The sequence below is a fragment of the Xyrauchen texanus genome, chromosome 7 (genome assembly GCF_025860055.1).
Source record: "Xyrauchen texanus isolate HMW12.3.18 chromosome 7, RBS_HiC_50CHRs, whole genome shotgun sequence".
Classification (NCBI taxonomy): domain Eukaryota; kingdom Metazoa; phylum Chordata; class Actinopteri; order Cypriniformes; family Catostomidae; genus Xyrauchen; species Xyrauchen texanus.
The window spans coordinates 27,396,520-27,415,196 of record NC_068282.1 but is presented as its reverse complement, the minus strand read 5'-3'; the positions used below and the strand labels follow the sequence as shown (position 1 = coordinate 27,415,196).

General features: G+C 37.9%; 1 protein-coding gene across 1 annotated transcript in view; it reads left to right on the top strand.

The window, feature by feature from the left end:
* The window catches only part of espnla (espin like a), a 43,262-nt gene that overhangs the window by 10,702 nt on the left and 13,883 nt on the right, over nt 1–18,677 (top strand). The window contains exons 4-5 of the mRNA XM_052130723.1: nt 1,497–1,679; nt 1,806–1,937. Of these exons, the coding sequence (XP_051986683.1) occupies nt 1,497–1,679; nt 1,806–1,937 (315 nt within the window). The remainder of the gene's footprint in view (nt 1–1,496; nt 1,680–1,805; nt 1,938–18,677) is intronic.

Genomic DNA, 18,677 nt, shown 5'->3' with positions numbered 1-18,677 from the left:
AAAGGGCTAGTTCACCCAAAAATGACATTTCTGTCATCTACTCACCCACATGTCGATTTAAACCCATAAGACTCACTTCAATGGAACACAAATGGAGCTGTTAGCCTCAGTCACCATTCACTTTCATTGCATCTTTTTTCCCTACAAAGTGAACGTTGACTGACTAATATGTCTAATATGTCCTTTTGTGTTACATAGAAAATAGTTATAGAAGTTTGACCCCAAAGGTGAAATTTTGGAGAATGCCCTAGTCATGTTTTTCATGTAATGCCAATGAATGTTGACTGAAGATGCCTTAAAAATGGTGCAAAATCATCATAAAAGTAGTCCATACTTGAGCTTTATTTTCCAAGTCTTCTGAAATGCATGCAATCACTGTAAAGGTTCACTGTTCCTCACTGAGTAGGGAAAAGTTAAATCATCCAAATTAGTTCAAATAAATTAACCTTGATGAGTATTTAGAACTTTTACTTTCGAGTTCACGAAATTTTAAATAACCTGAATTGTTTTATTATTTTGAGTTTAATGAGCTTGTCTCTTTAAATTTACAGGAACTTAAGTTTAACTAAAAACTGGGCTGGGGATTTCTATATCCCAGCATGATCTGCATGGCACTCGACAGGGAGAGTAAATGTTAAAATGTTATATCATGTGTCTTTGCACAAGATTAATGTAAAGGGGGAGACTTGTTAATGTTTAATGCTTAAAGTTATTTAGAACAGTTTCTATTATGCTAAAGTTTTTCTGGGATTACCCTTATTGTGAATAGTGGAGCTTGAGCTAAGGTTGAAAACAGGTCAAATTTAAGTTAGTTCTACAGCAGAGCTTTACTCAGAGCAATTACTATCCTAATCAAAGCATAGTGTTTCTTATTCAGCATGCTAGCAGTCACTGTAATAGCTAGTTCTACCTAATTAGGTTCCCTCTACATGAAGTATTTAAGTTGAACTTGCATGGTAATTTTGATTTCAGCCAAAAAGTTAAATTTAAATTTAAGTGCCATTAAAATAAATCTTTAGCTTACTCAAGATTTCAAGTTAAGAGCAATGAACCTGCATGTGTAGTACAATATTAAAATCTGAAAGTTATATTAACATAAACTTGGGAGATTATTAACTTAAAATATTTGATGTAGTTTACTGCCTCAAATTTTGGAGTTCTGCTAACTTATTAGGGTTTGCAGTGATGTCTTGTTTGAGGAACAGATCTACATTTTAAGTAATTGTTCATTGAAATCTGCCCTAGTTTACTTAAGAGTTCATGAGAAATGCTTGTTCACACTGGATCACACTTAAACTTCTATTTTTATGTATCACTAAAGAATGAATTTCAAATAGGTTCGGAATAACATGGGGGTGGGCAAATGACAGAATGTAATTTTTTTTTTGGTGAATTATTCATTTAACTTCACTTTCCATGCTTCAGTATTATATTTCTGTACAGATACAGGTTTACAAGTACTTCATTAATGGTTCAATAAATTTTCTCTGCTGCAGGCATCCTTCACAGACATTAGCTTGTCTGGTCAAGATAATGAAGGGGCAACTGCTTTACATTTTGCTGCCAGTGGAGGGCACCATCGTATCCTGGAGCGGCTGCTACAGATGGGATCAAAGGTCAAGAGGGATTATTGGGGTGGCACACCTCTGCATGATGCAGCAGAGAATGGCGAGATAGAGGTATGCCTAAATTAGGGTGAAAGTCGATTGTGTGGTGTCTAAAATGGAATCACAAGTATTGAAATGAATTGTGTTATTAAATCATGATTACAGTTATGAAACTGGACATTATACATAATTTTCCAGTGCTGTCGAATCCTCCTAAGTCACCAGAACAGCCCAAAAGAGAGAGACGTAGACGGCTTCACAGCTGCAGATCTGGCTAAATACAACGGCCACTTTGAGTGTGCAAGATACCTTCGCTCTGTGGAGAGAAATGTAAGATTTTATTTTAATAATAGCAGAGGATAAATTACATACACCTAATCAGTTCGGGTTAGTGATCAAAGTGCTCAAATGTCTGTTTAATTGTGTATGGCACGCACATGTTGAGAGCCTTCAATTACTTGAAATCTAATGCTGCTCATATCTTGTTTGTGGAAATATTGAAATCACTGACATATGACAGTCTAAATGGGTTACACAATATTGTTTTACAGTTTCTTTGTTTTGTTTTTTTCTAGCTTTGTTGACTCTTTTGTCATTTTAAACTGTGCATTTTTGATCTCCAGTCTGAAGCAATGTCTGAACTAAAGCTTCTACAATCAGTTTTACAAAGATTACCTTTAAATGTAATTTGTAGTCTGAGCATTTCAGGTTTAAAAAACAAAACACTCCAATATGACAGGTTTGTATTAAAACGTTGTAGTGAAATGTCACAAAGATAATCCCTGAAATCAAAAGCTCTCATCCAAGTTCAATTTCTTGCACTTAAAGGAAAAGATCACCCAAAAGTAAATATTCTATCATTATTTAATCATCCTCATTTCGTTTCTAACTCAGATCACTTTCTTTCTTCGGAAAGAACATGTGGAACATGTAGCGCCCTCTGCCCTCTTAGGTGTGTATTGGCTAAGCTCTTTTAGGGTGGAGCACCGGGTTCAATTACTTAGTGTCTCCCGACTTTATATAAAATCCTACTCTGATACCGCTATTATAGTCCCTCAGAAATATTAAGAAAATAGCAAAGACTGATTTAGAAAAAAAGTAAAAATAAAATAATAATCCAAAGAATTTATTTAGAATATGAGAATAGGGAATATATAAAGTAATAAACAATATAATATTTCGTATATAAACAGTATATATTACTATAGGTTATTAAACCTTACGTAGTGAATATATTCAAAATGTGCTTCAAAACATACACTTGCAATGAACTCTTAAGTGCAAAATACACTCAAATAAGTCAATGTATTGATACAATGATTTGAATGCTCTTTATGAAAGAAGCTAATCTTCTTCTGCAACAGTTCGCAGTCCGTAAAGCACTCACGTAGGCCTACCAGTCCGGTTCCGGCTTGCGATCGCTTCTTTCCCTCACTGCCAGAGGAACCGCGCGGGGGCGTGTAGCGCTATCTGAAGCGTTGCGTCACTTTCGTCATGCCTTCGCGTCTCTTGTGGAGTGAAAATAAGCAGGTATCTACCAGTATGCGCTGATTTGCACAGCGTTCCGTTCTCACAGCTCACAAACTGTCCGTTAAAGAGCAGTACATGTTTCATGAAGCTTATAAGCACCGATGTCATTTGAACAACGATGAAGAGAAATACTTTGACTGCCACACATACACACACACACACACACACACACACACACACGTTGTGTTTCCATGTTTTATGGGGAATTTCCATAGACATAATCGTTTTTATACTGTACAAACTTTATATTCTATCCCCTAAACCTAACCCAACCCCTAAACCTAACCCTCACAGAAAACATTCTGCATTTTTACATTTTCAAAAAACATAATTTAGTATGATTTATAAGCTGTTTTCCCCATGGGGACCGACATAATGTCCCCACAAGGTCAAAATTTTCAGGTTTTACTATCCTTATGGGGACATTTGGTCCCCACAAAGTGATAAATACACGCACACACACACACACACACACACACACACACACACACACACACACGTTGTGTTTCCATGTTATATGGGGAATTTCCATAGACATAATCGTTTTTATACTGTACAAACTTTATATTCTATCCCCTAAACCCAACCCTACCCCTAAACCTCACAGAAAACTTTCTGCATTTTTACATTTTCAAAAGACATAACTTAGTATGATTTATAAGCTGTTTTCCTCATGGGGACCGACAAAATGTCCCCACAAGGTCAAAAATGTCGGGTTTTACTATCCTTATGGGGACATTTGGTCCCCACAAAGTGATAAATCCACGCTCACACACACACACACACACACACACACTCACTCACTCATACTCTCTCTCTCTCTTTTATAATTAAACAAAACATTATAACTTGCTTGTTTGAGCAGTTAATTCACCTGTTCTCAATATCGGAGCGTTATTGCATCTCTTTACGATCTATCACTCTAGATGCTGTTGTACTGACTTTCTGAATTCCAATCAGTATTGCCAACTGTACTCAGCAAAAAAATAAATGTCCTCTCACTTTCAACTGCTTTTATTTTCAGCTAACTTAACATGTGTAAATATTTATATGAACATAAAAAGATTCAACAACTAAGACATAAACTGAACAAGTTTCACAGACATGTGACTAACAGAAATGGAATAATGTGTCCCTGTAAAACAGTAACAGTCTGTATCTGGTGTGGCCTCCAGCTGCAATAAGTACTGCAGTGCATCTCCTCTTCATGGACTGCACCAGATTTGCCAGTTCTTGCTGTGAGATGTTACCCCACTCTTCCACCAACGCACTTGCAAGTTCCCGGACATTTCTGGGGGGAATGGCCCTAGCCCTCACCTTCCGATCCAACAGGTCCCAGACATGCTCAATGGGATTGATATCCGAGCTCTTCGCTGGCCATGGCAGAACACTGATATTCCTGTATTTGCAGGAAATCACGCACAGAATGAGCAGTTTGGCTGGTGGCATTGTCATGCTGGAGGGTCATGTCAGGATGAGCCTGCAGGAAGGTTACCAAATGAGGGAGGAGGATGTCCTCCTTGTAACGCACAGCATTGAGATTGCCTGCAATGACAACAAGCTCAGTCCGATTATGCTGTAACACACCGACCCAGACCATGACGGACCGTCAAGCTCCAAATCAATCCTGCTCCAGAGTACAGGCCTCAGGCTCATTCATTTGATGATAAACGCAACTCTGACCATCACCCCTGGTGACACAAACCATGACTCGTCAGTGAAGAGCAATTTTTGCCAGTCCTGGTCCAGCTAAGGTGGGTTTGTGCTCATAGACAGCATTGTTGCCGGTGATGTCTGGTAAGCACCTGCCTTAACAGGCCTACAAGCCCTCAGTCCAGCCTCTCTCAGTCTATTGTGGACAGTCGGAGCACTGATGGAGGGATTGTGCATTCCTGTTTTATCTTGGGCAGTTGTTATTGCCATCCTGTACCTGTCACGCAGGTGTGATTTTTGAATGTACCGATCCTTAGCAGGTATTTTTACACATGGTCTGCCACTGCAAAGACAATCAGGTGTCCTTCCTGACTCCCTGCAGTGCTGTCTTAGGCGTCTCACAATATGGACATTGCAATTTATTGCCCTGGTCACATCTGCAGTCCTCATGCCTCCATGCAGCCTAAGGCACGTTCACGCAGATGAGCAGGGACCCTTGGCATCTTTCTTTTGGTGTTTTTCAGAGTCAGCAGAAAGTTCTCTTTAGTGTCCTAAGTTTTTATAACTGTGATCTTAATTGCCTACCGTCTGTAAGCTGTTAGTGTCTTAACGACTGTTCCACAGATGTTCATTAATGGTTCATGGTTCATTGAACAAGCAAGGAAAACATTATTTAAACCCTTTACAATAAAGATCTGTAAAGTTATTTGGATTTTACAAATTTATCTATAAAATACAGTCCTGAAAAAAGGATGTTTCTTTTTTGCTGAGTTTATTTCTCATGGGAAATTGCTAAAGGCTCTGAAATGCCGATAAAAGTAGATAAATCACGTAATGGCGTCATTTATTACATAATATGTAAATTAATTGGTGTAAAGAGTTATGGCAATTCTTTAAAGGTGTAGAACCATATGTTGTTGTTTTTTTTATTGAACTAATGATTAACAATTTGTATATCTATTTATCATTTAGCTATCTCTAATTAAACTTGTCAAACTTTCAGACAATGGGGGATTTCTATTTATTTATTTATTTGCTTTGTAATTAAACTTCATTGAACAATGACAAAGTCCAAAATTATTCTAGCAATAGCAACCAGTGTTAGGCAGTGGTGTAGTGTTGGGGATGTTTTTTATTAATTTTTTTACTTTTACAGCAAAACATATACCTGAAAACACAAAGAGCAAAAACATCCATTAATTCAAGTCAGATTATTTACAAAAGTTGGCACGCTTTGACCAAACACACTTAAATAAATTCAAGAGCAGAGGATTGTGGGTAGTGTCATCAGCCACAATGCTTCACCAGTTGGCATGCTTAGTAGCAGACGCAACAATGTGAAGTTCATAGTGCTCAGCCTTACAAGGTTCCCTCAGATTTTGACCCATGAATTTTAAGACCTTTGCATGACTTTAACAAATGGATAACATCATTAAAGATATGAGTTGAAATCAACGTAATTCCCACATATTTCGTGATCTTCTGTGGTAGAGCCTGGCTTTATAGACTTACAACAGTGAAATTTAAACTTCCATTCCACAGAGGTGCTCAAAGTTTCAAATAGGGGTGTGTTGGAGTGTCAGTGATCAAACTGAGCATGCTCTAAAGCCTGTGTGTTCTTACTTCACCACCAGACTTGATATTGTATGTGCTCACTGTTTAAAAATGACATAAATTACATAAAAGTTGACTTAATTGATTGTTTTAAGTAAACTCACTTTTTTCTAAATTTGATAGTTCAATCAACTTTTCAAATTGACCTTGTCTGACAAAACTGAAGTTGGATTTTTACAGTGCATATCACTTATCTCTACACCTTATTATAGATCAGGGGTTCATATCCAGTGCATTCTCTCTCTTGCCCTGCTAGATAATTTCTCAATGCTCTTCTATCACTGTATCAATGGAGAGCATGCACGTAAATTGAGGTTGAGTGTGTCGCAAACAAATCCCAACGACACGTAAGCGTGTCAGTCATTCAATTTATAGAAAATCCACCTCCTAAAGGCATGCAGGTCAGTCATAATACTTGAAACAAGGGGGCACTAGAACACAGAGAAAATGAGACTTCATTCACAATAGAGCTGATGTTTTTTGTGTCACCAGATGTGGAAGACTGTCACTAAAGCAAACTTCAAAAGTTGCTAAAATTGTCGCTAGTCGCTAGATGGCTCTTTTACTCGCTATCGCCAAGGAGGTCAAAAAGTCGCTAAATCTATTTGGCAACACTGATTCCAATAACAACCCACATAATAGTGTAACCAATTAACATTCAATAAAATAAAAGGAAACAAACTTAGTGGCAATACTTTTGCACAAGTGAAATGAAACCAAACTTTTAAGTCTGCACGGGGTTTCTTAAAGAAACATACACCTATATACAGTGCATCCGGAAAGTATTCACAGCGTTTCACTTTTTCCACATTTTGTTATTTTACAGCCTTATTCCAAAATTGATTAAATTCATTATTTTCCTCAAAATTCTACAAACAATACCCTATAATGACAACGTGAAAGGAGTTTGTTTGAAATCTTTATAAAAAATAAAAAACGGAAAAAAAAATCACATGTACATAAGTATTCACAGCCTTTGCCATGACACTCAAAATTGAGCTCAGGTGCATCCTGTTTCCACTGATCATCCTTGAGATGTTTCTACAACTTGATTGGAGTCCACCTGTGGTAAATTCAGTTGACTGGACATGATTTGGAAAGGCACACACCTGTCTATATAAGGTCCCACAGTTAACAGTGCATGTCAGATCACAAACCAAGCCATGAAGTCCAAGGAATTGTCTGTAGACCTCCGAGACAGGATTGTATTAAGGTACAGATCTGGGGAAGGCTACAGAAAAATATCTGCAGCATTGAAGGTCCCAATGAGCACAGTGGCCTCAATCATCCGTAAATGGAAGTTTGGAACCACCAGGACTCTTCCTAAAGCTGGCCAAACTGAGCGATCAGGGGATAAGGGCCTTAGTCAGGGAGGTGACCAAGAACCCGATGGTCACTCTGACAGAGCTCTCTGTGGAGAGAGGAGAACCTTCCAGAAGAACAACCATCTCTGCAGCACTCCACCAATCAGGTCTGTATGGTAGAGTGGCCAGATGGAAGCCACTCCTCAGTAAAAGGCACATGACAGCCTGCCTGGAGTTTGCCAAAAGGCACCTGAAGGACTCTCGGACCGTGAGAAAAACAATTCTCTGGTCTGATGAAACAAATATTGAACTTTTTGCCCTGAATGGCAAGCGTCATGTCTGGAGGAAACCAGGCACCGCTCATCACCTGGCCAATACCATCCCTGCAGTGAAGCATGGTGGTGGCAGCATCATGTTGTGGGGATGTTTTTCAGCAGCAGGAACTGGGAGACTAGTCAAGCTCGAGGGAAAGATGAATGCAGCAATGTACAGAGACATCCTTGATGAAAACCTGCTCCAGAGCGCTCTGGACCTCAGACTGGGGCGAAGGTTCATCTTCCAACAGGACAACGACCCTAAGCACACAGCCAAGATAACAAAGGAGTGGCTATGGGACAACTCTGTGAATGTCCTTGAGTGGCCCAGCCAGAGCCAGACTTGAACCCGATTGAACATCTCTGGAGAGATCTGAAAATGGCTGTGCACCGACGCTCCCCATCCAACCTGATAGAGCTTGAGAGGTCCTGCCAAGAAGAAGGGGAAAAACTGCCCAAAAATAGGTGTGCCGAGTTTGTAGCATCATACACAAAAATACTTGAGGCTGTAATTGGTGCCAAAGGTGCTTCAACAAAATATTGAGCAAAGGCTGTGAATACTTATGTACATGTGATTTAAAATATATATATATATATATTTTTATAAATTTGCAAAGATTTCAAACACACTTCTTTCACGTTGTCATTATGGGGTATTGTTTGTACAATTTTGAGGAAAATTATTAATTTAATCCATTTTGGAATAAGGCTGTAACAAAACAAAATGTGGAAAAAGTGAAACGCTGTGAATACTTTCCGGATGCACTGTATATATATATATATATATCTCTCTATATATATAGAGAGAGAGAGAGAGAGAGCTGTATACAAATGTGTCTATAGCTGTATACAAATAAGAATAAAAGGGAATTATTCTAGGAATGTGTTTAAAAATACCTGAACATGTATTTATATAAGTGTGTGTAGACTTCCCTAGAGTAGCTTCACTTTTAAGTGGGGTTACAAACACAAAAGGAGTTGTTAAGCAGAATGTTATCATCCATTTCACTTGATGCAATGAAAAAAGACAATTGTAACTGAAATCTTAAAATCTCTTTTTGTGCTCCACAGAAGAATGAAAGGGTCAGTTATCTCTTTAAGGGTCAGTTTCTATCTCGGAACGGCACACTTTTCATGAGCTTTGTTTGTAGGACTGTCCTCAAAATGCACACTCACACGACTAATTTGTTTTGACTTACATGTCCATTCCTGTCAAGAACAACTGAGATTGGTTGATCAGTTTATCGGGATGTGTCATGTAGCACTCATGTTCTGAGAAGAGGCTTTTGAGGTCATTCACTGAATGATCTCAATTGCCTCTAAGAACGTCTTAAGCCTTCTTGTTGCATGTGGTAAATAAGATGCTGCTTAATTTGAGTCATGCATTTTTAAAGAGCATTATAGAGGAGCGAGGCTGGGCTCACCAAATGAACCACACAGGACAACAGAAATGGATTTCAGATTTAGAGCACAAACCTGATAGATCCTTCTTTGACATATTCTGCTGTTGTAGGCCCATATGTTTTCATTTATTATATTTCACAACTGTGCATTGTTCATCTATGTTAATGGTCAGAAGAAATAGCAGAATAGCTGTTTTTGCTGTTCCCATTCTAGGAGTTTAGATTTATTTCTTGGATGTCTTCCAACATACCTTGCTCAGCTGATAAAACATGTTTAACTAACCAATCCTGAATGTAGGATCTAAAATTCATATGAAAAAATTCTAGAGGAGCTGAATATTAATTTATTTTACTTATTGTGTATAGGAATATGCTGTAAATGTATATGACAAACCTCCATGGACTATATTGGTTACTCAGCTGCTGAATTGTAATCATACCACTGACACTGACTTCTAGTGTAAATTGAGTGTAGGTCAAGTCCTGATTATTTCCATGAAAGACTGGGAGATTGGAATGCAAGTTGAACCTGCAGTTGTCATTGCAATTTGTTAGATATTTTAAAACAATTATTTTCTTTTTGGAACAAAACGAAACCATAAACCAATAACTGTGCCATATTAATTTGACTAAATAATATTTTATTAGTCATTAGCATATGCCAGGTGAGCAAGTGTAAGAACAGTCAAACCGTTGCACTTTAATTTTAATCACAACTGCTTATACACAGATGAGCCAAAACATTATGACCACTCGCAGGCAAAGCTAATAACGTTGAGCATCTCTTAACAAGGCCACATCATGTCAAGGTCTGGGTAAATTAGATGGTAAGCGAACAATCAGTTCTTGTAGTCAGCGAGTTGAATGCAGGAGAAATGGTCAGGAGTAAAGACCTGAGTGACTTTGAGGGCAAAATTCTAATGGCCAGATGACTGGGTCAGTACATCTCTGAAACAGCAAGGCTTGTGAGGTGCTCCCGGCCAGCAGTGGTGAGTACTTGCCGACAGTGGTTCGAGGAGGGACAAACCACAAACTGGCGACTGGATGTTGGTCACCCAAGGCTCACTGATGTGCCAGGGCAATAAAGGCTATCCTGTCTTGTCCGTACCGACAGAAGTTCTACTGTGGCACAAGCCGCAGATCGGTCAGAGAACCCATGACACCTGTCCACTGTTGAAAGTGCCTACAATGGGCACATGAGCGTCGGAACTGGACCTTGGAGCAGTGAAAATGTTGCCTGGTCCGATGAGTCCTGTTTTCTTTTACATCACGTTGATGGCCGTGTATGTGTGTGCCATTTACCTAGGGAAGTGATGGCACCAGAATGCACTGTGGAAAGACAAAATCTGGTGGAGGGAGTGTGATGCTCTAGGCAATGTTCTGCTGGGAAACCCTGGGTCTGGCCATTCATGTGTACATCAATTTGACATGTGCCACCTACCTAAACATCATTGCAGACCAGGTACACCCCTTCATTCCCTGATGGCAGTGGCCTCTTTCAGCATGATAATGCACCCTGCCACACAGCCCACGTTATTATGGAATGGTATGAGGAAAATGATGAAGAGTTCTAGGTGTTGCCCTGGCCTCTATTTTCCTCAGATCTCAATCCAATTGAGCATATTTGTGATGTGATGGAACAAAAAGTCTGATCCATGGTGGCTCCATCTTGCAACTTACAGGACTTGAAGGCTCTGCTACTGTCTTGGTGCCAGATACCACAGGACACCTTTAGGGTTCTTGTAGAGTCCATTTGGGATGGGCGGATCAATCCTAAAGTATCGATACTTCCGATACTGATGTTGTATCAGAAATATCGATCCTCACATGAAAATATGGATTCTAACTTTTTTTTTTAAACTAGAGATATTATTTTGTTACCATGAACAAGAACAATAATCTTCAATTATGAAACCACAGTTTTTCTACTGTAATATTGTAGTAGTAACCATGATTAATTGTGTGGTAACTATGGTTAAACTAAATTCCATGGATAAACTATAGTTACTGTAGAGAAACCATAGTTAATTATTGAAAGGGTAAACAAAACAGAAGTCTAATAATTTTCTGCTTGGTCATGTTCATAATGTTTTGGCTCATCAGTGTAGAGCTAAGCAACTCTTGAGTCAAGAATCACAAGTGTACGTCCATCCTCAACTTGTGCACAAATGCTATTTCTCACCACAATGTTAACCCCCAAAACTCCAACATAAAAAACCTTCATTTTAAAAACCAAAATTAGTAGAACATTAACAAATACATTCCTTTTCTCATCTTGCTCAAATAGCATAAAGTAACATGTTTTTTCAACTTCAATTTTAACCTGTTCCATGCAAAGAATGTTGGGAAAAGAGAATCCCCTGCCCAGTTTCATCAATGCTACATTAACACCACAATAAGTATTAATGTATTCCAAACTTCCAAAAAGGATTAAGTAAACTTCCATTTTACAATTTAAATGATAGAAAGCGATGAATTCAAGTTGTGACAAATGTTCTAGAATTGTGTTACTTTAGTTTGAGTGTACAGTGTCAACAGGTTAAGATGTGTTAAAAAAAGCAATTTAAGCCAATTAAGAATTTAATTAAAACGTTTAATTAAATTTGAAGTATTATATATTAGATTTCACACTAACCCCTGGATTAATTAATTACTTTGTATCCAGTCACCCTGGTCACAGTCTTCTATAGGTCTAATGCAGTAATATAAGCTGCCTGTCAACATGGTCATGAATAAATGAGCAACCAGTTGCTCATATATTGATGTGAAAGACTTGAGGTGCCACTAGACATCAAAAATAAGCTGATCTGTCTCAACAATAGAGTTCTAATTAGTGAAGGGAGGCAGGTGAAGCATCAGATCCTGCCATTTGTAGTCTCTCTCCATGCTGGGGGTGTATCAGTTACCTTCTCACCAGCAGCCTAGCTCAGGTAGAGGGCCGGGGGCTGAGCTCGTTATGGGATCCACAGGGTTTGGTTTCAGGGTTTTTACCATTCTAATGCTTGGAAACAGATACACAATCTATCAAATAGGTTAGAGAACAGGATATTTGTTGGCTTCAAACGTGCATCTAATTGTTTATCTTTTTTCTTTAACCTTACTACCACTGTAACACACATGTTCCTGCAGTAACTCCTCTTTCTCATCCTTACTTTTGTAATTTAAAAGAATGCGAGAAAAAAAAAAAGAAAACAAAATGGTATGTTGCTTTGCATATAAGTTTGTGCTCAATGAAGAATAATCTAAAAAGAAAACTGGGGCCCCCTCCTTAAAACCTTGTCATGATCTGGATGGTGAAATGTTTATAAAACTTAACAATAATGAGTGTACAAAGTGATGGAGGAAAAACATCAACATTCTTTTTTAGTAAATCAACTTATTAGTTTCAAAAGTTTTGTTCAAAAGACTTAATGTTCTCAACTTTCAAACAAGGGCCACCTTGAGGTAAATGTTTATGCTGCCAAAAGTGCCTTTGATGTCACACGCTTATTGATTTTCTAGTGAGATTTGCAAAGAAGGTCTAAAACGTTCAAGTTCCAAAAAGTTCCAAAATGTAAAAGCAATATATACAACCTGAGTGGTTTAATCCATGTCTTCTAAAGAAATGCAATCACTTTGACGACCAAAGGTTTGTTGTAGAATAGTGATGGGTCGTTCATGAACAATTTGTTAATTTTGAATGAGTAATCTCAGAAAGTTATGAATTAATTTATTCGTGGCTACACTTGCACAAAATGTATTGTTAGTGTTTCGTTCATTTGACACATGACAGCTGCATAGACCCATAGGCTCCATACAGGAATTATTAATTCATCTCCCGACTGGTTCTTCGGGTATGAGTCTTTCACATTCATAAAGCAAGATGCCTTAAAGGTGCTATATGTAATATTTTTACTGTACTAAATCATAAAATGACCATAATATGTCATTAGAGAATTAGGAAACATGCTAAGTTGAAATACTGGCTTCTCTGATAACAATATAATATAACAGTATATTATACTTCGTAGTTTCCATTCCAGGTCGGAATTTCTGTTTATGTTTTGCCTGTGTGATCCCACCCACTGCCCACTCACCAATAGTATTTAGACACTACTGGGTTGCCAGATTTGAACAAGTTTGCAGGCAAACAACACTGCATGCTGCAGCCATGCGAGCCAGCAAACGAACTGGATCAGAGATAACAGATTCCACCCGACCTAAAAAGTGTCGCCATCCATCTAAAAACCACCATGACCAGAGGTGTATAAAAAAAGGATAAATATTGGAGATGCCTTTGGAAGATGGAGACAGCTTAAAGCCCAGATATCCTTTAAAATGGATGCCTAGTTGGCTAATTTGCATGTCAACATTGACAGATGGATGTGTGTGTGAGAGAGAGAGAGAGAGAGAGAGAGAGAGAGAGAGAGAGAGAGAGACAGAGAGACAGAGAGAGAGACGATCACCTGTTGCCACATCCAAGCAGATATGTTGTCAGCTTTCTGATGGTCCACTTTATCAGTGCAAAATAGACGTCAAAGCAGGGGTATTCCTCCCTATTTCACGGTAGCCGGTGTGCAAGAGTCATTCACTATAGAAACAGCGATGTCCTCCGCCATTTTAAACAGTATGTCTGCAATGTGGAAACTATGATAAAGGTAAACACTTGAGTTCTGTAATAAATCAGTCTGTTGTGTCTCTCAGCTGTGATGATCCTTAATCCTGAAGTTGTCTGTTTAAAGTTGTTTAAAGTTATTTCCTAGCTTTGGTAATGTATTAGTAATACGAGCGATCACTGAGCACTGTTCTATGTAAATAATAACTAACGGATTCACTTTACATCTCCAACTGGCTCATATTACACACAAAATTGATCTTTTGCTACCACCTGCTGGCTAACATATGTAATTTCAAAAATAAATACAGTAACTCCTAACAGATCTGCACTGCTCTTACACTTTAGTTTAGAACAGCATGAATGCAAGCGGAGTGTCACACACACTGAAGCGTCCGAGTGCTGATGGTGTCAGACCATCAGTACACATGGAATGTCTCTCGTCCAATCAGATTTGAGGACCAGAACTAACTGTGTGTTTGTGTGTGTGTGTATATATATATATATATATATATACACACACATCATAATATTTTGTTTGATAGCCTCCAAAACTTTTTAAGCCTTCCTGCTGTGCCCAGCCGAACTCTCCTGGCTGACATGTTTTGTGCTTCTCAGATACTATTTTGTTTGATAGTATCTGTATAGAGACGAAGGGCATGTTTCTCCCCTCATATTTCCATGATATGCAGTTTACCTGATGTTGGCTCGATACAGTCAATATTTTCAGTTAAAAAATAATACAGTAAGCACAAGTCTGATGGAAGCAGGTGTTGTATTCGCACAGAGAGCGAGCGAGCGGAGAGAGAATAATCACATAAGGACATGTACACACGTGAAAACTGATGCGCAGTACGAATTACAAAATACACCTATAATAGTCCTAACTGTAGAAAGCACAGCGATATGAAGACGAAGACAAATCCTACACATTTCTAGCCATTTCTGAAATCCCGGCCATACGTTTATACGTGTCGGAAAAAGTGGACGTTTGGTCACCCTAAATTTCACAACGAAATATTTTTTCTCTTGCCATGGTGCTGCTGAGAGATGCAGAAGCAGAGCGTGCTAGTGTATAGGGCTAAGTTAATAGTTTTAGTTATAGCCAACAGTTAGCTATTGATGCATGGTGGGCATACGTTTTTGGAGTTGAGTGACACATCTCTCCCTCATAGCTAATTAGCTGACTGATCTTCATGTTTAGTGAAATAATGACACCTGATATTGTATTTCATGAGAACGGCAGACACATTGGGGGTAGCAGTCCCATTTAGAGACGAGAGCTGAGAAATATCACGAGCTGCTTTGATGTAATGGTGAGACGTTATGTAAATACATGTGTATAATAAGGACTTGAGTTAACCTACATAGCAATACGTTTACAGATATGGGCAAAATAAGTGACTTAATGTATCCTACCTACAGCGCATCAAAAAATAGAAAGGGAGCAGCCGTTACCTGAACGCGCATAGCATCAACGGATGCTTCCAGTAGGCCTACAGACTGCTAGGTAGATTTATTTATTTATTTATTTATTTCAAGCAAAAATAGTGTGACAACAGAAAAGATACACAATAATAATAACTTATACACTTATGCTTGAAAATGGAGTGGGAAGAAGTAAAACTTATTAAACCCCACCCCAGTCTATCAAAGAATTTATACAAACAAAAAAAATAGCTGCTTCCTTCATCAATAATCTCAAAGAGAAAATAATAATATTTTTTTTTTTAAAAAAGAATAATAATAATAGTAATAATAATACCTCATTTAGAAACAGTGGTTGCACAAGTCAAAACCACACATTCATACCATACATATTAATAAAATACAGATATTTCCACAGGTAACAATGATAATCAAATACCAACAATGGTAGACGAAATACCACAAGGGTAACTAAATAATAACTAATCCAACAATCCACACAACATGAATACAATCAAACCACAATGTCATTGTAATGGAACCAGACATTTCGTTTGTAAAGACGTTTGAAATTGTGAATGCCTTGACACTGCTTTAATTCAAGCCCCAGATTATTCCACAAAGTAACCCCACAAACAGACATAGAAAAACTCCTCCTGGTGGAACAAAGTTTCCAAATCGTCTCAAACTGTACGCCTGCTCCTTATGAGAAAACATATTTTGAATGTTCACAGGTAATAAATAGTGATACGCTTTGAACATGAACTGTGCATTATATAATTTTACAAGATCCTGCATTTTTAATAGCTCAGATCATGATGGAAGCGATCTAGTTTTGTTAAGTATGTAATAAACCATGCTGAATATATTAAGCTGTGGTTTAATCATCTTTGAAGAGAATTACGGGAAACATTAAAGACAAAAACAAAATGCAGAAAGTAACAATTAATTTGTGGGCCGGGTTTGAGCAAACTGTTAGCACGTGGTCCGTATGAATCTTTCTCGCGGGCCGGTAGTTTGAGACCCTTGATTTATGCCCTTCTTATGTCCTTGGTAAGAAATGTAGACCCAAATCAATTCCCTTTGAATTTGCTAATAGTCATCTAAAACCATTTTACTTTGCAGAATATAGGCTATCTAGTAAACAATTTCTGCATTCAATTGCCTATGCCTACATGAAAATAATTCATCTTGACAATTTGTATGATTTTAAAATGTCATTTATTGTCACACTAACATATACAGATCACATTATAAACAACTGGAACAAAAGCAACTGTACCTGATACAAAGAAAAATTTTCACTTGTGAACAAATCAGTTTTCTTTTATGCCGAGCCTAGTAGCGGTCACGTGTCAAATGATGTCTCTGATCCGACACAGTCGGAAGGTAGTCATTTCTGTTTTCTGAAGAGCCTATGCGGTTGTCACGTGACAAATGAATGCAATGACTTGAATGAAGATTTGTTCATTTTGCTGAATGAGATTCAAAGATCCAAGTTAGTAAAATTATCCAAGCCTCTCATCAATATTGTGGAATCTTAAAAGCCATGTGTCCAGAAAACACAATATCTCTCTCTCCCCCCATATAAAATATTTGTAATAATCATGTCAACATTTTATTTTAACGCATCGCCATCTCAACTGTATTATGTCCCACATTAAACAGAATTTAATATAATTAGTATATATTAGTATATATTTTTTAATGTGTTGTTTGATATAACTTGATTGCCTTCTAAAATTTATTTTAGTGCCGTAATTTATGCAATTTAAATTTGCAGATGAGGTGCTATATGTAATAGCACCACCCCCACATATATATATATATATATATATATATATATATTACATATACCATGGGTCTGTTGAGTTTCAAAGAGCCATACAGGCTACCACAGCAAACAATTAAAACAAAGACACTGGCTAAGTACATCAGAAAGAATGACAAACAATGTTTATAATATCTTAAACTCATTTCAATTTCTGTTGAAAAGCACCCATGCCCTCCAACTCTTCTTCACTCTCATCTCACCCACACATGCTGGCACACACACACACATACATAGAGACTCAAGTCATGACCAACAAACAGAGCCTTGCACCCCTTTGACTTAATCAATAAGTCATGTAATCTGAAAAGAAAGTTTAATATCTGTGGAAAACACCCGTGCTGTTCACCACCTCCTCTCTTTCGCTCTCACCCTCAACACACATATGCACACACAAAACTGAGAGCCTGACACATAGCCTTGATGTCAACAAACCCCCGCCACATAGCAAAACTAAGTGTATGTGAACAGAAAAGCTATATACAAGAATCGTGATGCTGTTGGTGAGAAGTATACTTAAACTTACGTCTTGACAATTTGAAGAGATCTGACGAGAGCTGCAGCAAACACAGGTAATCCCACATGCAAACTCTCAGTTTTCTCTTTCTCTCTCTCTCGATCACACACACACACACACACACACACACACACACACACACACACACACATACACATACGTAGTGTTTCCATGTTTTATGGGGACTTTCCATAGACATAATGGTTTTTATACTGTACAAACTTTATATTCTATCCCCTAAACCTAACCCTACCCCTAAACCTAACCCTCACAGAAAACATTCTGCATTTTTACATTTTCAAAAAACATAATTTAGTATGATTTATAAGCTGTTTTCCTCATGGGGACTGACAAAATGTCCCCACAAGGTCAAAAATTTCGGGTTTTACTATCCTTATGGGGACATTTGGTCCCCACAAAGTGATAAATACACGCTACACACACACACACACACACACACACAAAGTGTGTGTTTGAAAGCAGCACAAGCCTCCATTACTAGTAGTATGTAGTTGACGTTTTCGAACTAGAAATGAAGACTTGCATCAAAGCAAGACGCTTAATCTGTGATGGTAAAAAGTAGTTCCATTCACAAGTGCTTTTTAGGGACGAAAACCAGAACATTGTTTTAAGGTGTTTAAAAAATAATGCACACCCGATGTGTAATGGCCAACGACATGAAGTGGAGTTGGGGTGTGCATTATTTTTCAGTAATTCAACAGGCTAGCATAAATTATTCTACATAGTTCCACATTTATGTCCTTTACGGTCCTTTACAGAGCTTGAAAGTTTTGAGCCCCATGGACTTGACATTGTATGAAAAAGAACAACAACAAAAAACATCAAAACATCCTTTAAAAAATCTTTCTCTGCAGAAGAAAG